The sequence below is a fragment of the Callorhinus ursinus genome, unplaced genomic scaffold, assembly GCF_003265705.2.
Source record: "Callorhinus ursinus isolate GAN/ISIS: 27379988/994484 unplaced genomic scaffold, GSC_fseal_2.0 scaffold15, whole genome shotgun sequence".
Classification (NCBI taxonomy): Eukaryota; Metazoa; Chordata; class Mammalia; order Carnivora; family Otariidae; genus Callorhinus; species Callorhinus ursinus.
The window spans coordinates 18956821-18980327 of NW_027397077.1; the positions used below are offsets into that span (position 1 = coordinate 18956821).

At 40.0% G+C, this 23507-nt stretch overlaps 1 protein-coding gene and 1 long non-coding RNA gene across 3 annotated transcripts in view; one reads left to right on the top strand and one right to left on the bottom strand.

The window, feature by feature from the left end:
• LOC141374206 (uncharacterized) overlaps positions 1-8695 on the bottom strand; it is a 211880-nt gene extending 203185 nt beyond the window's left edge. For both annotated transcript variants that reach the window (XR_012380921.1, XR_012380922.1), the window contains exon 1: positions 8488-8695. This is a non-coding gene — a long non-coding RNA (uncharacterized lncRNA). The remainder of the gene's footprint in view (positions 1-8487) is intronic.
• An 87-nt stretch (positions 8696-8782) lies between these two features.
• Positions 8783-23507, top strand: part of SYNPR (synaptoporin) — a 302749-nt gene continuing 288024 nt past the window's right edge. The window contains exons 1-2 of the mRNA XM_025885533.2: positions 8783-8981; positions 9106-9171. Of these exons, the coding sequence (XP_025741318.1) occupies positions 8964-8981; positions 9106-9171 (84 nt within the window). The 5' untranslated portion in view covers positions 8783-8963. The remainder of the gene's footprint in view (positions 8982-9105; positions 9172-23507) is intronic.

Sequence of the window (23507 nt, forward strand, 5' to 3'; positions counted from 1 at the left end):
GTCGTTAAGCGTCTGCCTTCAGCTCAGGTCATGATCCCAGGGTCCTGGGATCGAGCCCCGCATCGGGCTCCCTGCTCCGCGGGAAGCCTGCTTCTCCCTCTCCCACTCCTTCTGCTAGTGTTCCCTCTCTCGCTGTGTCTCTCTCTGTCAAATAAATAAATAAAATCTTTAAAAAAAATAAAAAAAATAAAAATAAAAATTAAGACTATTCTTTCCAGGGCAACTTTAGGTTCACAGCAAAATTGGGCAGAAGGCACAAAGATTTCCTATATACTGCCTACTTCCACACAAGTATAGCCTACCTATATTATCAACTTCTTCCACCTGAGTGGTACAATTTTTACAATTGATGACATTACACTGACACACTGTAATCATCCAGAATGCATAGTTTACATCACAGTCATTCTTGGTACTGTATATAATATAGGTTTGGACAAATGTATAATGGCACGTATGTATCATTATGATATCATAGAGTATTTTCATTGCCTTAAAAATTCTCTGTGTGCCACATATTCGTCCCTCCCTCCACCATAACCTCTGGCAACCACTGATGTTTTTACTGTCTCCATAGCTTTGCCTTTTCCAGAAGGTCATACAGCTGGAATCATACAGTGTGCTGCCTTTTTAAGCTGACTTCCAATGTTTAATATGCACTTAAGTTTTCCCCATGTATTTTCATGGCTTAATAGCTTGATTAATTTTTTTTAATATTATTTTATTATGTTATGTTAGTTACCATACATTACATCATTAGGGGTTTTTTTTTTGTATTTTATTTTATTATGTTATGCTAATCACCATACATTACATTATTAGTTTTTGATGTAGTGTTCCATGATTCATTGTTTGCGTATAACACCCAGTGCTCCATGCAGAACGTGCCCTCTTTAATACCCACCACCAGGCTAACCCATAAACAAACATGTTCTTATCACCTCATTAGTATTTAACAACCTATAACACTAAGGTAAACAAGAAATCTTCTAAAATAATTCTTTAGAAATCTTGAAAATAAATGGGGAAAGTGCTTTTGTTAAGAATAAGTGATACTGCAAAAATCATTAGTAGTAAAACTGAAACTAAAAGGACATGTAAGGATTGAGAGTGTGGAATACTTGGGAATAAACTTAACCAAAAAGGTAAAAGCCTTTTACATTGAAAACTATGAAACACTGAAAGAAATTAAAGAAGATAGGAATAAATGGAAAGATGTGTATTTATGGATTGGAATATTTAATAATGTTAAAAATATTCATAGCACCCACAGCAATCTACAATCAATGCAATCCCTATCAAAATCCCAATAGCATTTTTCACAGAAATAGTAACAATCCTAACATTCAAATGGAAAGACAAAGACCTTGAATAGCCAAAACAATCCTGAGAAAGAACAAAGCTGAAGGCATCACACTTCCTGATTTCAAAATATAAAGTTACAATAATTAAAATAGTTTGTACTGGCATAAAGACAGACACAGATCAACGGAACACAGTAGAAAGTCCAGAAATAAACCCAGGCATATATTTAACTGATCTTTGACGGATTACCAAAAATACCCGATGGGAAAGGGACAGTTTCTTCAGCAAATGTATTGGGAAAATTGGATATCCACATGTGTTCTTACCACAATTAAAAAAAAAAAAAAGAAAAAGAAGAAAAGAAAGATGAGGATGTGAATGGCCAGTCCCTAATGTTTAAGTAGGTAGTCGGGGTTGGTGACTAAATAAAAGTCTTATCAATATCTCCAATTTCCAGTTGTGATCTGAGGTAGGCAGGTTTTATATTTTGGATAATGAGGATGTATAAAATTAGTTCAAACTCTGAAGAATTATTGGCTTCAAATGGCTTAACTTCCATTTAGCTGTATGAACCTGCGCAAGTCATTACTTGCCCATGATTCAGTTCCATTATATTCAAAATCTGGATAATAATAACTAATTTGTAGTGGTATAAGGAGTTCATCACAATGCCTGGAACATAGCAAATTCTCAACAGTAGTAGCTTACAATGAAGCTGTTGATGATATCTGCTGACCACGATTTGGAGAAAGGATTCTTTCATTTTCTGTTGTCTTTCTCTACCTCTGTTTTCTCTTTCCTTCCTTTCTTCTCTTTTAGTGACTTTTTTGGGGGGGAGTATTCTAATTTGTCTTCTATTTCTGCCAAAGAATTGTACCTTTCTTCTGGATGTTATTCATGAAGCAGTGCAATATAATTTAGTAAAAACCTAATTTTAGGTATTGCATTTGTGCTTCTCTGTGAGTGGATCCAGTAGTATCCTCAAACACACTTGTCAAGCTGTGTGAAGGAACCTTGGCCGGCAGAGAATATGACCATAAAGTGAAAAGGAGGCAATTTTCTAATGTCTCACATTTGAATTAATTTGAGTTTGTTTTTTACTTAAAGGTTTAAACTAGTAAAGAATAAGTAAATGTGTTCTTATAATTGTTGAATAGGGTGAGGTTTTCTTTGGGCTCATTTAGAGTAGATGCAAAAGCCATTTTGTCATTTTGAAGTATAAGGTCTAAAGACCATCTGGAGAATTTACCAAAATGAAAAGCATGCAGTATAATTTGGATTACATACTTCTATTAAATATATGAAAGAATCCATCTGATCTTTCCTGTCTTTATCATCTAAGGGTTTTTTATTATATAACTATTCCCTAAAACAAGAATAAAATTATTAGAGATTGCAAATATTCCCAAGTAAAACTATTTTTAAGAAAATTGTAACAATCCCTATCAAAGCTTCACTTACAAACATCAAAGAAATAAAAAAAAAAACTTTTATGTTGAATTGTATGTCCTTGGAAAATATATGTATATCAGGAAGCCTCCCAAAACGAATGTTATGGATAACCCAATATTCTTACCAACCTCTGAGGAAAATTCCCAAGATCAACTGACAAGCTTGGAGTTTAAGGAGAAAGGAAAAAAAAAAAGAAAGAAACATTCAGAGGAAAAAGAAATGAGAATTTTGAAAAGAAAAAAAGGAGATAGAAGAAAATAAATGATTTTAATTGTTTATGGTAAGTCATGCTATATGACTTGGGATGCTAACATCATAAGGCCATATCCCTACCATTGGTGTAGGTCTTGTTTCTTGGCCTTTTAACAGCTTTCTGTATTAGATTCTCTAATGCTAGATATTCTTCTGGGTCCTTTACCTGTGTTAACTCATACATTCCTTCTTACAAAGTGATGTGAACGGTCCAGTTATTATCCCCATTTTGGAATGCTACGATTCCATAGAAGCCTATGAAATGTTATTTTGTGATGAAGTTTAAAGGAAACTGAGTGACAAGAGTTTAAGTGCTTTGCTCAAGGTCACACAATGAGGGAGGGATAGAGCTAGGATATGATGAACTCAGTTAATCTGATTCCAGAATTTGTGTCATCCTCTCTTATGCTAGACTTTTTTTCAGGCAGGAAGAATTTAGGCAAGATATATCCATTCTTTGGGCTTTATTTACCTGATTCAAAAATTGCAATGGATGATATAAGATTAATAGAAAACTGTTGTGATCCATGAGTCTGTGAAAACATGGGAGTGATCCAAGGAAAACATCAAGAACGATGAGCATTTTAGAAAACACAGCTAATGATGAAAGACAAAAATAATTGGAATGACTGAGACTTTGAGAAGGGGAGGAGTTTCTTCTAATAATGTTCATGGAATAATAGTTGTAGAAGTGGTACTAGGAGTAGACAATGGTGCCCATCTTTATTTCTCTGGAGACATTTTGTTTATGTTTCAGTAAGAAAAATATTTTTGCCTAAAGCTTGTGACATTTTCAAATTTGCAATGGAAACTGCATAAAATCTTTTTCTTGGAAAGTTATAAGGGTAGGAGAAAAATCATGACTCTGCTGTTTACTATCTATAAAAGCTTAGCTGAGATTTTTAATTTCTTTGAGACTGTGTTTTCTTGTCTACACAAGGCAAGGAACAGTGATACATACTTATGAAGTTGATGATGATATTGAGTTATGCCAATAAGGGCACTTAGCATTCTATCCAGCATCTACTTAATACTGGGAGTCATTATTATGATTACTGTTACAACTTTTATTCCCTGAGGTCAGTGGTGAATCCTTTGACATGCATTTTGGTCCTCTAAATTTGCATGTATTCAAGCGTGGCTATATTTACACAGACAACTTTTGTTTAAAACAAAGATGCAAATAGAAACAGTGAAAGCATCTTGTGATGTGAGTTCACATTGGCTATCCTCATTTGAATTTTTAAATGAGTTATGATTATTAAGAATGATCCTATTTGAATGCTACAATTCCATAGAAGCCTATGAAATGTTATTTTGTGATGAAGTTTTAAACCAAGTGAACATGCATGCATCCTTGTATATTGCATTGCAGCCATTTAAGAGTGAAACATAAGTAAGTAAAGATGGCTTTATTTTATCTTTGGGTTGACAGATAATGCTGTCATTTATTGTAAAATAAGAATTCTTGAAAATAGTTCCACACTAACTCCTAGTTGTGTACCAGTGGCCCCATGCAAGCCAAATATACAAACAAACAATTACACAGACATGCTATTGGCCTTTGCTTTTGTACTCACTAGTCAAGGAAAGATTTGGAAAGTTCAGGTTAGCAGCATAAGCAGAGAGTTAAATATATAACATTTTAAATGACTTATTTCCAGTATTTTAAATATCATAACATAGTATTTCCTCCTGCATTAAGTTGCTATGGATAAAATTTTAAATTACTTTCTCCTCTTTGCCAGAAGAGACATAGGAGGATGAAATCCAAGTATGTTATTCCGTGAGAGCAAGATTTAATTTGCCTGAATAATGCAAGTTCATCTATGGCAGTTTCGTACTTTAGTTTTTATAATTTTGATCTCCTTTGAGATTCAAAATGGTTGTTTTTATAACTTGCATCTTGTTTATTTGCTTGTTTTACCCAATATTGACCTTGAACATATTAGATTTATGGTATATCCCACTACAGTGTAAGCTCTGTGAAGGCAGGATTTTGTCAAGCTCTTTAAAGCACCCAGAACAGTACTCACCCAAAATAGGCATGCAGTCCTTACTTGTTGAATGAGTAAGTCAAGGTTTCTCAACCTTAGCACTATTGGCATTTTCTGGATAAATCTTTGTTGAGTGCAGCTTTCTCCTGTACTGTAGGATGTTGAGCAGTATCCTTGGCCTCTACTCTCTAGACACCAGCAAGTGCCTGCAGCATCTTTCTACTCCTCCCCCCACCCAGTTGTGACAACTTAAAATGTCTCCAAACAATGCCAAGTGCTTCCTGGGGGAGGGAAGGGCCCAAATCACCCTTTGTTGAGAACCACTGCAGTAAATGAGTGAATTGCCTTAACAGGTCAAAGGAAGTCTTCATAACGATAAGTCTCTGGTCAAAAACAAAAGAAGAATTTAGAAACTGATATATATAATTAACATAGGCCACTAAAATGGATCCCCTATGCCCCACCCTAGTTAACATGATTGTTGAGTGCCAATGTGATACTCTGTTAGAGTAAGAAAGAAGTTATCTTTTGCCATTTTGTGGCAAAAGAGAAGGCATCACCCTAAGCCAGTGAGAGTAATACTGTGGCAGTGTTTAAGCCATTCCCTCCTACCTCTCCCAACCTAGTTCTTTAGGGAACCCAATGTTATTTACAAGCCTGAAGATAGAGGTTCTAACCCCAATGTCTACAAAATATTTAACATTGCAAATGTGATATGGAACTCTGGGTTATTTTGGTGATGCAGCTGTTGGAAGCTCATACATTTCTGGAATGTGAAAAGCATCCTGTGACAATGTGCAATTGTTGCCTAAGCTATGACACATTTGCCATTTGCCACAATTCTGGCTTCCTTCACATGATGTTTGGAGGACTGGAAAAATCTGCCACCGTATTAAAGGAGGAGAAATGTTGAGTGTGAAGAAAGACCTAGGGGGAATTGGCTCACACTTCAACTGTGCCAAGTTCTCAGCTCAAATGAAATGCTGGCGGGCAATATTTTAAATAAATCATTCTCTCTGTCTAAAGAGATATGTTTAGATGTTTAATATTTATGTTTAAACAACCTTGGACAAGTTACCTAGCCTTTCTAGGCATGGAGGTGCTATCCATAAAAGAGGGGATTGTGGTCATGTTAAAATGATGTATTTAAAACATGTAGCACAACACCTGGCATGCAGTAAGAACTGAATTGATATAAGCTATTATGATAATTAACATCATTATGAAACATAAGCAGGAGATGTTATAGCCATAAAGTAGTTGACTAGGATGGAAAGAGCAAGGGTACAAGGACAATGAGGTCATACAGGTTCGGGGGAATCATGGCTGTTTTTTGTGTTTTGGGTTTTTAGATTTTATTTATTTATTTGAGAGAGAGAGAGAGCACAAGTGGGTGAAGGGGCAGAGGGAGAGGGAGAAACAGACTCCCCGAGGAGCAGGGAGCCCTGGGGCTCCATCCCAGGACCCTGGGATCATGACCTGAGCCCAAGGCAGACGCTTAACTGACTGAGACACCCAGGCTCCCCAGTGTGAACTTTTTTACGAATCAATTTTTATGTTGTGTTGTAGTAACAAAAAGACTTAAAAATCTCCATTACTCGCAACCCAAAATGCATTTTTTGCTCAGCTCCATGTTCATAAAGTCCGGTTGCCATGCTCTGCCCTTCATTGAAGGGCCTTTGTGTCATACATTGTATTCATCGTGGTATAAGAAAATCAACAAGATGGCAAATCACTAAGAGGTTCTTAAAGCTCCTGCCCAGAATGCACACATCACCTCTACCCACTTTTCACTGGCCAAAGCAAATAAAATGGCAACTGCTGAGTTCAAAAAGGCAAGGATATGGAGGGATACTGCAGAGTGGCAAGACAGCACTACAAAGGCCACAGCTCCGCGGAGGACCTCTGAGCTTTCATCTTTGCTTTTTCAGAAGTGTGGGCATTGAGAAATGTAACTACTACATGTTTTGAGATTATGACGTGCCAGACTGCCTTAGATGTTATCTACAAAATCTCATTGAGTCCTCACAACAAACAGCCAAGGTAGATATTGTTGGCTCCTTTTACAGACTAAAAAAACAAAACAAAACAAAAAACAAAAAAAACAACAACTGAGGTCTTGAAGAGGCTAAGTAACTTCCCAGGTAAGATAATATATATAAATTGTAGAGCACACACTAAGTACTTGATAACTTAATTCCCTTCCCCTCCCTTTGTTAAGTTGCATAATAGCTTATTTTTGAAACAACTGTTTCCAATTGTTTTAGACTATCTGCATGTAGGAAGAGCAGTAGGAACAAAACTGGCTGACTGCAGATGGTGCAACTAGCCCTTTGGAGTTCTTACTAAATTTCTAGTTTTCTCTAAGAAAATCCATGGGGGCTGGGGGGTGGGACATATACTCTGGATGTGCTCTTTCTTACCCATGTTTGGCCTGCTGTCTCCCCTTAGCAGTCTCCTAACTCTTCATTTCCATCTTCATCCCCTGCTCTTAAATATTAGTCACCCCCACCCCCTGCCACACACAAACTCCAACCCTTTTTGGCAAATCTTTGTAGTAAACAGATGGGGTATCTGTGTTGCTGGGAGACCACTTCATATGTGGAATCCTGTCCAAAGCGAGTGAGAAGGAAGGGGGCATAGCAGCAAGACAATTTAGTGGCTAAGCAAGCATTCTTCCTCTGCTCTTTTTTCTGACTCTTTGAATTCAGCTCTGGCTTCATTCTCTGTTAGCTGTTTAAACTAGAGGAGACCACTTCCCTTCTATGACCCTCAATTTCCTCATCTCTAAAATGAGAATAATGGTATCCTAACCCATGGGGTTTTTGTGAATATGTGAAGTAATGTGTATAAAGCCCTTTGCATAATTTCTGACTCACAGAAGGAACTCAGTTGTTTTGTTGTTGTTATCTATTATTTTCGGCAAGGTTAGCGGACCGAGGGAAGGGGAAAAAAAGTATGAGTTGGGAGGCGAGCTCTAAGTACTATTTATAATGAATTCGGGGAGCTTCATTTGGGGGTTATTTCTTCAGCAAAGGATCTCAGTGGAAAAGCATGAGTTATAGAGGAACTTGAACTTCAATCCGTTTGACCTCTCATGAGCTGTGAGTTATACCTTGGTTAAATCAGCCTTTGTAAGTCTCTTTTTTACCTTTAACGTGGGCATGATAACTTGCTCCTGACCTCACACAATGACCCCGAGAATTACGCGCCCGGCGCACCGGCCCATCTTCAAGATGACCCTGTTCTCCTCCCTCCCCTCTAGCCGCGCCCGGCGGTCCCGATCCTCTCTCCAAGGGCAGCGGAAGGCGCCGCGTTACCCGGTTCCCCGCTGCACCCCCGCACCTGGCGCTGCCTGGCCGAGCCGAGGGGGTCCCTGAAGCCGTGTGGGAACCAAGGAGTCAACAGGCTTGCTCGGGTGTTCAGAAGTCACGGGACCTCACACACGTCCCCAGGTAAGGGGTGGGTGCCCTTCTCTTACCTGCAACCCCTTCTTCAGTCAGGGAACTGCGCTACCGACGGAACCAGCCGGCTTTCCCCGCCCTCCAGCCCCGAAGTTTCCCCCGAGCCCGAGGGCACGGGCGCGCGCGGCCGAGGGTGCCCGGAGTCCGCGCTCGGCCTCGCCCGTCCCCGGCCCTCCCCTCCCGGCTGCAGCTGGCCAATGACAGCCCTCCCCGGGCGCTCCCCCTCCTGCCGCCTCTCCCCCTCCCCGCCCCCTCCCCGCCGCCCGGCTGCCTCCGCGCGCCGCCCGGGAGCGCAGGAATCGCGGAGCGCACGGCCGTCCGAGCGTTTGCCAGCCCGCGCGGGCCCCGCTCTCCCCGGGCCCCCGCCGGCGGCTGCCCGCCCCGAGCCTCGCCCCTCCGGCGCTTCCCGAAGCGGGGCTTCTGGCCCCGAGGACGAGGCGGCGGTGCCCTCCGAACTTCATCCGAAAGGGAGAAGACCGCGCGCGGGCGAGCGATGGACCCCGTGAGTCAGGTAGGGCGGACCTGGGCAGGGCGGCGGGGGCTGGGGTCCCCGCGGTCCGGAGAGGCGCCGCAGCCCCTTCCTCACGCTATCTCTCTCTCTCTCTGTCTCTCTCTCTCGTCTCGCCCGTCCAAAGCTGGCCTCCGCGGGCACGTTCCGGGCGCTGAAGGAGCCCCTTGCCTTCCTGCGAGCCCTGGAACTGGTGAGTGCGGACTGTGTGCGGGGAGGGGAGCCGGGCAGCGAGCCGTCAGGTGAGGAGAGGTCGGGAGAGGCGCCCTGGGTTCGCGGCCGCCGCAGGCCCGGAGTTCGGCCCCCGGGCTTGAGATCTCCCCACTCCGAAGGTGCCGTTCCGGGCTGGCGGGGACGGGCTGGAGGGACCGCGCTTGGCGGCGGGAGTGCGGACGGGCTTTTGCAAGAGCTCCGAGGTGTCATCTCACCTCCCGCTGGCACACTCGCAGGGGCTGCTGTCGGGAACCTCCCCGGGAGATGGGAAGGTGGGGAGCGCAGCAGATGGAGGAGCCGCCGCTGGGCTCTCGGCCTCACCTGCACTTCTGCGGGGGCGGGTGTGTGTGTGGGGGGGGTAAAGGCTGGAGAGGAGGGACTCTATGAAGGCTGGGCCTCCACTTGGCCAAGCTCGAAAGTTGATCAGCATGGGGACAGCTCTTCACCCGCCGGGAATGGGATGCTGGAAGCGCTGTGGTCAGCTGCACTGCGGGAGCTCCACCGAGGCGCGGTGAGGCTGCGAATGCTGTTGGTGGGGAGAGCAGGACTCTTTCCTTCCCTGTTATAATTTCTCTACCCTGGCCACTCCTCGAGGGCACTAATGATTTTTCCCAGCAGAACCTCTCCCCAGCCCCCAGTCTTCTGAGAGAGCCCTTAGCTCTCTTCAGCCACTGGGCTCTCCGAAGTATTGTTACTCTTCTGTTTTGTCCCCCTTAAGGAACAAAACAAAACAAAACAAAACAAAACACCCACTCTGACAGTCGCATGGCAACGTATTGACAAGGAATGAGGCACAGAAGCAGTCACTCAGAGGGCCACAGAACAATGTTAGTGTTGGCTTAGATGATGGTTATTCAGAGTGAAATCTGCAGGTCACACATTCCCTCTTGCTAGGAGCTCTGAGGGGCAAGCAGACCTATCTGAACAGAAAGTTCAAAGCCCGTCATGTAGCATTAATCACAGGCCCTACGACTGACTAGCTGGGAAATTATGTAAGAGCATGCTCTGTCCTCCCAGATCTTAGCTCAAAGGGCTAATGTCTGGCTTTGGCTACACAACGGTGGTGCATGTTTACATGGAGGATCCACAGGGTAATCACATTTGCTTGTTTGTGGACCTGCATAAAAACCACAAATATATCAATTTGGCGTATGTCAAGACAGCATTTGGAAGGCTTGAACCTTGTTCTGGGATGGCCATTCTAGAAGAGTTTTCCTTACAGCCAGATTAAACAAAGCAAGCAGTGCTGGCAGTCCATGAAACTTGCAGTTGGGCTTTCTCAGAATTCTGCCCATATTCATTCATTCAGCCATCCAGTAAACATTCCTTGTGGAAGAGCAGAGATTTTTGATCAGAGTAAAAGCTCCATTGCCAAGCCATTGTCTCTCAAAACAAAATTCAAAGAGTTGACATCATTTTCTGGTATCTCTTATTGTCACACCTGACACGTTAATTTGTATCCTTTTCAGTCCTGTGACAACATTATTTCATGCCAGTACTCACAGCACAGCCTCTACTGGCATATTTCAAAGTATAGTAAACCTTGATGAATTTGTTTAAAATGCAGACTTCTGGACATCAACTCAAAATATTGGGAAGCTGGCTACCCAGGAATCTGCATTTTAAACAAGCTCCCTAAATAATTCCTATGCACTTTAAACTTGGAGGACTACCACCCTAAGCTCTCTAGGTTCCCTCCAAAACTCAAAAGTACTTTTTACCTTCAAGCTCTTCCTGTTTCTCTTCATACTCACACCCGAAGCCTAGGAAAAGTGTTTGGCTTTTAACCTCAGTTTAAATATTACATCCTTGAAGATTTCTCTCATATTTGTTCCTTTCTCCTTTCTCTATCCAAAATGGGATGATTCACCCCATTCTTTGGGCTTCCATTACTTTTTATTCATGAAAATTTATCACACAGCATTATAGTTGTTTTTTTCTTGATGTGTGTGTAGGGGGAGAGAGGGAGGGAAGGAGAGAGGGAAAGGAGAGGAATAGCAGAACATTTATTACACCTAAAATATTTATAGTCTTTTCTCTCTTCTAGGCCTCTAAGGTTCTAAGGTGTAAGAGATTTTGCTTGCAAATCAGTGACTAGCTTTTCATTTATGGAAGAGAACCTGAATAAGGGACCAAAAAAACCCCCCAAAACTTAAAAGGTCATTTAAGTTAGTTGATCTACCTTTTAAACGAGCTGAGCTAGAGAAATGAGAGCAGAGAGACAGAAGAAGGTTAGTTACTGATAAAGTTTAACAAAGTGGAGAGAGGGAAGGAAAACATGTATTACATGTATGCATTGGTATGAGGAGACACTCTGAGGTATCTTTTCTCTAGGAGATGGTGACAACGAGAGAGTGATCTCTTAGCAGGAAATTTGTTCTGTTCCTCTCCATGTTCCCTACTAGTGCTTTTCATAGTACTTGGTAAACAGTAAGTGATCAGCAAAAGGTGTAAATTGATCATGACAGAGCACTAACAATACTCCACTTTCTCCTTTTCTATGGAGAGCAGCTTTGAATTGGTACTCTTTAAAGTCTTTGAACCATAATCCTTTCGTTTTTCAGTATTTATGCTGTAGAAATAAAAGTGTTTATAGAGATATATGTTCAGGGATATTGACTGCAACATCATTTGTAGAGGAAAGAACTGCAAACCATTAGTGAGTCCCTTAATAGGAAAATTGTTACGGTATGATTCATACATGTTGTGAAATATTATACTGCCATTAAAAAGAATGAGTAATATTCATTGACCTGGAGGTCAGTATATGTAATTGTCTTTGATAAAATTATCAAGTGCAAAAAAAATGGACTTCATTCTTAATATTTGATAAATTGTTAAATGGAAAAAGATGGCTTTCATTCTTTTAATCAACAACTTAATCAGATTTCAAACTAGCATATCGATCATAATACCATTTTTGTAAAAATAGAAAAAGGGGGGTTGCCTGGGTGACTCAGTTGGTTAAGCATCAGACTCTTGATTTTGGCTCAGGTCATGATCTCAGGGTTGTGAGATTGAGCCCACGTAGGGCTCTGCACTCAGTGGGGAAGTCTGCTTCTCTCTCCTCCTCTCCCTCTGCCCTTCCCCACCCCCTCAGGCTTGCACGTGCCCACGGGGGCACATTCTCTCTCTCAAGTAAATAAATTAAAAAAAATTTTTAAAAAACAGAAAAAGGGAAATATAGTTGTGTGTGTGTGTGTGTGTGTGTGAGAGAGAGAGAGAGATTTGTCTGAGCATAGAGAAAAACAAATGTATACCACTAAATTGTTAAAATTGATTTTTTTCCAAAGGGTGTAATTTGAGGTGCACTGGGGAGAGGAGAGGGTAAAGGAAAGCTGTGGTATGCAGGAAGAATCATAGGGATATCATATGTCCACAGTTGTGCACATGAGTAATTTTTTTATTTTTTTAAATAATTTTTATTGTTATGTTAATCACCATACATTACATCATTAGTTTTTGATGTAGTGTTCCATGATTCATTGTTTGTGCAGAACACCCAGTGCTCCACGCAGAATGTGCCCTCTTTAATACCCGTCACCAGGCTAACCCATCCCCCCACCCCCCTCCCCTCTAGAAACCTCAGTTTGTTTTTCAGAGTCCATCATCTCTAATGGTTCGTCTCCCCCTCCAACTTACTCCCCTTCATTCTTCCCCTCCTGCTATCTTCTTCTTTTTTCTTTTTCTTAACATATATTGCATTGTTTCAGAAGTACAGATCTGTGATTCATCAGTCTTGTACAATTCACAGCGCTCACCATAGCACATACCCTCCCCAATGTCTATCACCCAGCCACCCATCCCTCCCACCCCCCCACCACTCCAGCAGCCCTCAGTTTGTTTCTGAGATTAAGAATTCCTCATATCAGTGAGATCATATGATATATGTCTTTCTCTGATTGACTTATCTCGCTCAGCATAACACCCTCCAGTTCCATCCACGTTGTTGCAAATGGCAAGATCTCATTCCTTTTTATGGCTGCATAATATTCCATTGTGTATATATACCACGTCTTCTTTATCCATTCATCTGTCAATGGACATCTTGGCTCTTTCCACAATTTGGCTATTGTGGACATTGCTGCTATAAACATTGGGGTGCACGTACCCCTTCGGATCCCTACATTTGTATCTTTGGGGTAAATACCCAGTAGTGCAATTGCTGGATCGTATGGTAGCTCTATTTTCAACTGTTTGAGGAACCTCCATACTGTTTTCCAGAGTGGTTGCACCAGCTTGCATTCCCACCAACAGTGTAGGAGGGTTCCCCTTTCTCCGCATCCCTGCCAACATCTGTCATTTCCTGACTTGTTAATTTTAGCCATTCTGACGGGTGTGAGGTGGTATCTCATGGAGGTTTTGATTTGGATTTCCCTGATGCTGAGCGATGTTGAGCACTTTTTTATGTGTCTGTTGGCCATTTGGATGTCTTCTTTGGAAAAATGTCTGTTCATGTCTCCTGCCCATTTCTTGATTGGATCATTTGTTCTTTGGGTATTGAGTTGGATAAGTTCTTTATAGATTTTGGATACTAGCCCTTTATCTGATATGTCATTTGCAAATATCTTCTCCCATTCTGTCGGTTGTCTTTTGGTTTTGTGGACTGTTTCTTTTGCTGTGCAAAAGCTTTTTATCTTGATGAAGTCCCGGTAGTTCATTTTTGCCCTTGCTTCCCTTGCCTTTGGTGATGTTTCTAGGAAGAAGTTGCTGTGGCTGAGGTTGAATTTCTTAGACTTACTTTGGGGGTGAAACACTAAGTTGGTAGCATCCACTGATCACTTATTTTGCTACCAATTCTTTACAGTAGGAGGACTTTGTCCTTCTTCTTCTTCTCTTTTTTTTTCTTTTTAAAATTTTCAGCACATTTTTTCTTCTCTCTACTATTTATAAGGCTGTGAATATACACCTGTGAATTTATGTGTAATGGAATGTGGAGACCCCAACACATCTATATCATCCAGGACAAGAATTGATGCAGATATAAGGGCATCCAAAGGACTTCAACTCTGCAAATGATATTTGGCATAGTCCTCTAATAATATGATGCTGTAGGTCCAGATTTTGTCCCTCTAGAAGTAACTGCTAGGTCAAATTGCCTGATCCCTCTGATTCTTATTCTTTGACATCCATCTCAAATTTTGCTATACCATTTCTGCAACAATGCTGGACTTCACATTTCCATTCTGCCTTCACAAAGGAGATCAGCTAATCCAGAGATGCAGTGTGTCTGATATATTAGCTGTAGAGGTACTACTTTATTTAAATGAAGGTACCTGCTTTGCATAATCTTCATCCCTGAATCTAAATTCTAAACTATGTTTTTCAAACAAACATTATTCTGCCTCCTTGATATTAATAGCATTTAAATTCATGTTATTGATAATAACAAAATAAAGCAATAACATAATTAATGTGATATGATATGATATATAATATATCACCATTTTAAACCCTTAATGAGAAAAGTAAGAAGAGCTACCTTTCTCATGCAAGTTTCATATGAGGGACTGTATTTTAGTGCTTTCAATACATCATCATGTCAAATCTATATGACTAATTTCCATTTCACCATGAAGCTCAGGGATGTTAACTAACTCATCAAGAACAAAATTGTAAGAAATGGCAAAGCCAATATTTGAGCACTCTCACTCCAAATTGTCTTCTCTTAAATGGTATACTTTTTTGCTTCCTTCAGTGTGGCAGGCACCTGCTGTACCTTATCCCTAATCCTTGAAGAAATGTTAAAAGGCAGATACTATCCTATTTTGCAATATTTATCTCACCCACTAAGATATATTTTTGAAACCTTTTCTGAAAATGCCAAGGAGTGTTTGCATGTAGAGATGAACATAACACACATCAGTTGTCTTTTATATTATTTTATTTTCTGTTGGTTATTAATTAACCAAGATAGAGTTAGTTCTAATTAAAAATTAGTTTTTTTTTCATTTAAAATATGTAGAAAAAGACTGATTATCAAGCCAATAATTTAATCTCATTTTATGGTCTTTTTTTCTATTTTCTTAAAAAAATCTGTGTGCATGAGTCAGACAGCTCTTTTTTTTCCCTAAGTATAAACAAGACAGGAAATTCTAACATACAAGTTATTTAAATTATGAGCAGCAATCTGTCATTGAGGGTCTGATGTAATTTCGAAGCTACATTAATGTGGATTTAATTATAACTTTCTAGCCTCTCAATTAGTGACAAAAATCAAATGCGATTAGAATATGAATCAATAAATACACTTTTCATAAAAGAGCAATTCCGCAGTATGGTAATGGAGTCATCACTTAATGCATTTACAAGTTTATTAAGACAGTTGGTGTTTGGCCCCACAAGGACAGAAACAAAGTGAAATGTATTACTTATGGATTTGAATCCTGATTTTATTCTTCACTAGCATGGTGAACTTGGATAAGTTATTTAACTCCATTTGCTTCATTTTTCTCATCTATAAATTGGATTGATATGGTTCCTCCTTCCAAGGGTTGCCATAATGATTAAATGACTTAATGAAAGTAAACCTCTTTGCACAGTGCCTGGGCTATAAAAAGTGCTCAACAAATTATGAAGGTGGTGGTGCTGCTGCTGATGGTAATGATGATGATGATAATGATGATAATGTTTTGGGTGATTCTGGGGATGATGAAAAAGAAAAAAGTAAAAATCCATCAGAAGGTAATTTAGAACATTATGGCAGCCTCTTGCAAGTTAGGGTCTTGGCAAAATCCTGAAGTAGAAAATCTGTATTCACCTTGCATGTACCTCTTGGAGCCCCTCTATCTATATACCATACTGCCATGGTTGTGTTGTTTTGTTTGTTTCTTTTCCATAGCACCCAGGGACTTGCCCTTGGAGTATCTGCATGTCAAAGAACATTGCAGAGACGCAAGGAATAGGTCTCATGAAAGAATTACAAGCACTTGGTTCTCAGGAATTTTTTTGTTGAGGTGCAGGGAGAGACTTTTCCTAATCTTTCTCAAATCATAGTCTATAGACATTGCTTATGTTTAGAAGAGCTACATGTATCCAACTGAATTCTCCAGATTGTAGATGATGGTCCTGATAGGATCAACCTCAGTCACTTACTAACCACACCCTAATACCCAGCCACACCTGGCACTTGGGAGTCTCCTGGGTAGGAACAGGGTAGCAATCCTGCCCTCATGCTCAAGTAGAGACATTATTCTTAGTTCTTTGTTCCCCCAGAGGATTTATACCTCTTCCTGATCCAGGTAAGAAAAAAAAAGGGTCATGTGTTAATAGAAAAAAATAATAGTCTCTAAGGAATGTGTGTAGAGAAACTTGACTTTCCTTTGAGTCTTCATCTTCTGCAGGCATATATTTGACTTTGGCTGTATTTGTAATTATTCTTGTTCATTCTATTAGGTTTGCCTTTCTTTGAGAACCTGTTTCCTCACGTGAATAGTGGGGACAATATCTCTTGCTTCTCACAGTGTTGTAAATTTTAAGTGAGATCAAGCATGTAAGACACTTTGTAAACTATTAAATGTCCTCCAAAGTAAAGATAATTGGGATCATGATGATGGTCATGATAAAGAATTGCTTTTTTTCCAGTCTAAGTGACCCTGGACAGCATAAGATAATTGCCCTAGCGTGAAGGTTGAGACATGAAGCGTGAGTGCCTTATCTCTGCTCCCAGAGTAGCTGAGTCCTTCCCAAGACCAGTCACCCCCTAAGCCTCTGCTCAAGTCTCTGACCTCTTTGGAACATACAAGAAAAAAATGATGCTGCCCATTGAAACTGATGCCTCATCAAAACTTGGGGGAGGTCCATCCTCACCCCTTTTAGCTCTCATACTGAAATCCAGTTTCTTTCTCTGTACATATTTCACACTTCCTAGATGTTTTGGAGGACTGGTGATGATTTCTTGCTGATCTGATGGACATGTCTCTTCCTCTGCATTTAATACTATCATTCTCTTCTCATCCAGCCCCATTTAGCTGGCAAATTCCTCTTGTCCCATCAGGTGTCAGCTTAGATGTCACTTCTTTTGGGAGGACCTCTCTGAGTAGGCAGGTCCCACCAGAAGTCAGCCTCCTGTTGGCTCCCCGAGCACATTCTTTAATGACTTGTTTGCATTTTAGCTTCCCAGCCACGCTAAAGGCTCCATGAAGACAAGGATATTGTTTGTCTTGTTCATCAGTACATTCTAAGTATCTAACACAGTGCTTGACATATAGTAAGAACAACTCCAGGGACACTTACAAATCCCATCAAAACATCTGGCAGTAGGTCCTCAGTAAGTATTAGTAGACTGAATAAATGAATCTTTGAGAACACATTGGATGTGGTGTAAATTCCCCTTCATGATCTTCATTGTGAAGAGGAGTTGTAAGGACTCCTATAGAAGTAATTGTTTAGCTGTTACTCTTGGTTGTGGAGGAGAGTAACTCACATAAATGGACTCAACTATTAAAGGAAAGGGGTCAGTTGTAGGCATGCTCACTGCACAATAAAGGAGGTGAATTCTTACATCAGTAAAACTATGAGGACTGAAACAGGTGCAGGTCTCATGTCTTGGGTTCAAGGCAATGAGTAGAACTGCCTTACCAAAAGTGCTGCCATTATTATGTTTTGACCACTGTCCTGCTTGCTCTCTTTGTGTGTTCCCTTTCTCTTCCCATTTAGCTTATTCTTTCCCTGATTCTAATCTAATGTTCTAAGAGAAAGAATGTGATTGGCTTAGCTAATAATTTTTTTCTGTGTGGACACAACTCTCAGCCCCAGGCCTTATCAGGTTATGGATTGGCTGCCCATGGATCGAATGCCCATCACTAGTTATTGTCGTAGCCTGAATAAAAAGGATCCTGAGATTAAAAACATGTCTCCCAAGCTTGTTCTTTCAGGGGAAGAGTGGAAGCAATAATTCTTGCAGTCATAGGCACATTAGGCCCAGTGAGGTTTACAGGTGGAAGAATAAATGATTTTTTTTTTCATGAGTACATCTTTGATTAAGGTAGCACTAGCAGGGCGCCTGGGTGGCTCAGTTGGTTAAGCGACTGCCTTCGGCTCAGGTCATGATCCTGGAGTCCCGGGATCGAGTCCCACATCGGGCTTCCTGCTCAGCGGGGAGTCTGCTTCTCCCTCTGACCCTCTTCCCTCTCGTGCTTTCTATCTCTCATTCTCTCTCTCTCTCTCAAATAAATAAATAAAATCTTTAAAAAAAAAAAAAAGGTAGCACTAGCAGTTTTCTCAAGTATTGCATCTTTGAGATCTGGAACCAGAATTCCTGGAATAAATGATTTTTTTTTTCATGAGTACATCTTTGATTAAGGTAGCCCTAACAAGTTTTCTCAAGTATTGCATCTTTGAGATCTGGGATGAGAATTCCTGGAATTCTCTATGATGAGATCCTTTGGGGGATTTACATTGATGATGTTATTCGAGGGTTGTACCTTTGGCCCTTCAGCACACAGGGCTCCATGGGCCTGTGCCATCTTGTTCATCACCTCTTTCTGAAATGAATGATGAGGTTTTGCCTGTGATTAGATAATCCATTTGTGAAGGAAAATGTATTACCTCAAACCGCATACACTTCATCTTTATTCATATATGGGTAGGTTAATTGAGCTCTGGCCCTTATTGTTAGAAGACTAATTACTACATTAATTATTTCTTGTGTTTATTCATGTGGTAGAAAACAGAAACACACTAATGTGTACTTTTTTTTTAAGTTTAATATTCTTACCCCAATTAAATTTTTTGTTCTGCATATTTACTCATGGAAGAGTCATTAGCTTGCCTGGTGTGATAGGTGCTGTTTGAGGGAGGGGAGGAGAGGAATTGGTTGACAAGCAAGAATCACTGTGGGAAAAGGCAGCATGGGGCTTGAAGGAGCATAGGCTTTGGCATGAGCCTTATGCTGGAAAACTGGCTCTTCTTTCCAGCCATTGGAAGTGGAGCTGACTACATAATTATGCTGTTCCTCAGGGTCCGCAGCCATCAAAGGAAGAGCATTAGAGTCACGTCTTTTGGATGCCAGTAGGGTTAAGTAATTTAGTGTTTGCAGAACCCCCAGAAGAATGTCTGGTCCATACTAAGGCTTCCTAACTGTATCTAAGGAAGAGATTGTTAAACATGATGGTATGTTATTGACAAGTGCATTTAACATTTCTAGCACAGTATAAACATAAAGTTTGCTCAATTTATTATTGCCTTATTTCTGTTATCTCTCTATTGGGAGAACATTATGAGATGATAATAAAATATATACACGTAATAGGAATACTAATACGTAGAGACAAGCACTTTACTAAATGCTATAGTGATAGAGCCAGAATTTGAACCCAGTCAACTGGATGCCAGATTCCTTCATCGTAATCATTTTTCCATGTTACCTCTCATTAACGGTGATCACTCATTGCTCCCAGCTCTTAAAATTAAGTCCTTTCTCCAGTGAACATGGTAAGAACAATATATATCATTCCTTCTTAAAGTCATGTCTTCTCAATCCCAATTCAGGTCCCTTTTCATTCATGCTGCCAGAACACAAACAAAATTTCAGTACCCCTCCATAATAGTTAGGAATGTCCAGACCCACTCAGGAACTTTTCTACTCCTCAAAAAACTCCTATTCCTTGAGAAAATTTTGCTGAGGGCGCCTGGGTGGCTCAGTTGGTTAAGCGACTGCCTTCGGCTCAGGTCATGATCCCGGAGTCCCGAGATCGAGTCCCACATCGGGCTCCCGGCTCAGCGGGGAGCCTGCTTCTCCCTCTGACCCTTTCCCCTCTCGTGCTGTTTCTATCTCTCTCTCTCTCAAATAAATAAATAAAATCTTTAAAAAAAAAAAAAAAGAAAATTTTGCTGATCTTGTGTATCTTTTTCTAACAAAATCTTTATTCACTGATCTATTGTATAAAGATATTCAAGTTCAGGAATGTGTTGTGAAAACGTGTTTATGAAGTTTCTGTAGAATTCAGAAAGGATCTGGATGTTTAGCAAGATGCGAAGACTTAAATTCTTTTTTAGACACCTGATAAATTACTCAAGTCAAATAGGTTCAATCATGGATGCAGAAGGAGCAAACAAATTTTGTCTGTCCTTTGGGTGTATGTGAGCAGCCATTCTTTGGATTTGTTGTTTTGAAGAATTTGTGTGCCAAATAAAAAGACATACCCCCTATGGCTTTAACAAGAAATGCTCACATATCCATCTGGTCTACCATGAGACTGCCTGGCTGTGCTCTCATGCCCTTAATTCACCTGACGGTTGCACCTGATAGACAGTTGGCATTCCCCCTGTGCTCCTTCCTGAAGCTGGGATCCAGAAGAATTGAGAAAGCAGAAGGGTTAGATTGGAAGAAAGAGTGATACCAGGAAATTACTAGGCATGAGCCCATGATCTGAGTGAAGAATGGAGATCCCGGAGATATTTAAACTGAAAAATGGGTTAGCTGGACGAGTAAGGATTATGATGATGACTTGGAGTGTGTTGGCTTTAGAGCCATAAGCTTGGGTTCAATTGCAGAACTTGGGTATGTACATGGGCAAATCAATTTTACTGAGCCTCCAATTTCTAGGGATTTTACCTACATCAAAAATAATGTTTACATGATACAAATGAATTAATGCCTGAAAAACTTTGGATGAATCCCTTCATCTCCTTGAGCTGTAAAATTGGGATAGTATCCATAACACAATGCTTTGGAATAAAATGAGCTAATATGCATGAAAGTTCCTATGAGAGGGCTCAATAAATGTTGACTGTCGCTGATTATAGAAAATGAAAGCTCAGGTATCCAGGGAATCTTTCCTGTAAGTGCCATGCCTGATGCGTTACCCTTAATGTTCATCTCTAGTTGCAGCTGTTTGAGGAAAGGGGGGAGGCTTATTTGCATGTTTCATAATCCTCTACTAGAATTTATATAAGAACTTTTGTTGCCAGAATCACATTGCAAATTCTATTTATGAAACAGTTGAAAGCAAAAGCACAATTATTATATATGAATTTGGAATTTATCTTAAAAGACATGTACTTCATTGGTTTAAAAAAAGGAATATGTGTGAATTGTTAGTGGTATTAACTCTAGCTATTCTAGGGGAAACCACTAAGTTTACCAGTCACAGTAGGTAAATTTGAAATGTAAATGTTATACTTTCTTTTCTTTTAAAGTTACTTTAAATTGCTGGCTGATTTGTGTGTGTCTTTTAATGTCTGGCTTTATTTGCTACATTTCCCTCATTTGGTAACAGAGAATACTTGGGTTTGACTGTCAGCTCTGTGACTGACAGCTCTGTGACCTTGGACATATTCCTTACCCTCTCTGGTCCTTTCATATTTATACCAGTGAAAATCATAATGACTAGCAGGCAGAACTACTGTGTTCATTAAACGAGATAACATATGCAAAGTGTGATGACAAATAGCAAGCATTCAATAAATACTTATTCTCTTTCCTTTTTTCCCCCAGAATATGTTTTACTGTCAATGTGTAGAAGTAATAAATTGGAAAATCCACAAGTGTGAATTTTTCTTTTCTAGATGTTCCTAGATATTTTGCCTCCCACCCTCCCTCTCGCTCCCTCTCCCTCTCTTTCTAACACACGCATAAATGCATTTTTCATACTAAAGGCCATAAAGATCAGGTCTATATAACCCAAATGAGTTCAAGGGAGATAGTAAAATTTGGCAGGTGTGGTTGGCAAGGAAAGAATGATTAGACTGGACTATCAAGTCCAAGATCAGTGTCCCAGACACACTGGAGCCCCAGGTTGCCTGCAGACTTTGGCAAGGTGACCATGAATTTGTGAAGCTGTTTTCCAAAAGGAATAACATACTTCTTTGTTTTAAAAAAGGACAAAGCTCCCATAAATAGTGGGAGTTCAATGTAATGGCTATAAAGAAATGATCTCTTGCTAGGTGTCAGGCTGTATATGTCAGTGCTACCTACATTATATACATAATTTCATGAATACCTTACAGTCACCTTATAAGGTTCACTTGCCCAGAGTTACAGAAATTATAAGTAAATGACCAAAGGAGGATTTCAAGCCATGTCTGTCTGACCCCCTGCCTCCTTCTATACCTGCCATGATCTTAACATACTGAGTATATATGTATTCTAGGTGGATTTTTTTGACATGTTATTTAGAGCCATTTTATTCATAAGTAATATATTTGTTAATTTAAAATAAAAGCCATTAGTAAATAAAAATTACCCAATATCCTTCTACTGAGAGATAACTAATGTTGATATTTTGAAAAATGTTTATGTTCATGTAACTTTTTTCCTGCAAAAATGATATGTTAGTTTGGTAGGGCTGACATAACAAAGCACCACAAACTGGGTGGCTTAAACAACAGAAATTTATTGTCTTATATTTCTGGAGGCTAGAAGTCCAAGACAAAAGTGTGGATAGGGTTGGTTTTTTCTGAGAGCCTTAATGGACAATCTGTTCCATATATCTCTCTCCTAGTTTCTTTGGTTTGCTAACAATCTTTGGTGTTCTGTAGCTTGTAGATGATACACTGCCTCAACTTCAGCCTCTGTCTTACCATGGTGTTCTCCTATTGTCTATGTCCAAAATGTCTCCCTTTTTATATGACACTAGTCATATGGCCTTATAGCCCATCCAACTACAGTATGACTTCATCTTAACTAATTACATCTGCAATGATCCTGTTCCCAAATAAAGTCACATTCTGAGGTACTAGGAGAAAGGACTTCAACATACGAATCTTGGGTTGGAGGTGTGGGGGATGGACACAATTCAACCATAACAAATAGGTTCCTAGAATAGGTACTGTTTTGTCACCTTAATATATTGTGAATGTATTTCTATGCCACTAGATAAAATGTGTTTCTCCATAATTTTTATAGCTATATATTATCACACTGTATTTCTGTCCTTGGAAATTATTTAACTAATATCTAATTTATGTACTTTTCCAATGTGTATTTATAATACTTTTAACCTCCAAAAACCAACCCCTCCTTCAAGGTAACTGGTTAGTATACTTCTGTTATTACTTGCTTAATTTCTAGATGTAGAATTTCTGGTTCAAAAGGTTATATGTTTTTAAGGTGTTTGAAACAATTGTCCTGCAATGAGGTGGCACCATTGTGGGCATTATCATTTAATGTTTTCCAACTTTATAGAGGAACGTGAAATCTTGATTATGTACTTTAATTATGCACTGAAGTTGCATATTTTTAATAAAATTGTTCATATTCTTATTTTCTTTTGGAAATATTTTAATAAACAGAATAGATTTGTAAAGCCGTAGCTGAGAGTATCAAACTCATGGTGCTATTCAGGTGGACTTTTATATAAGCCGCTGCCTTAA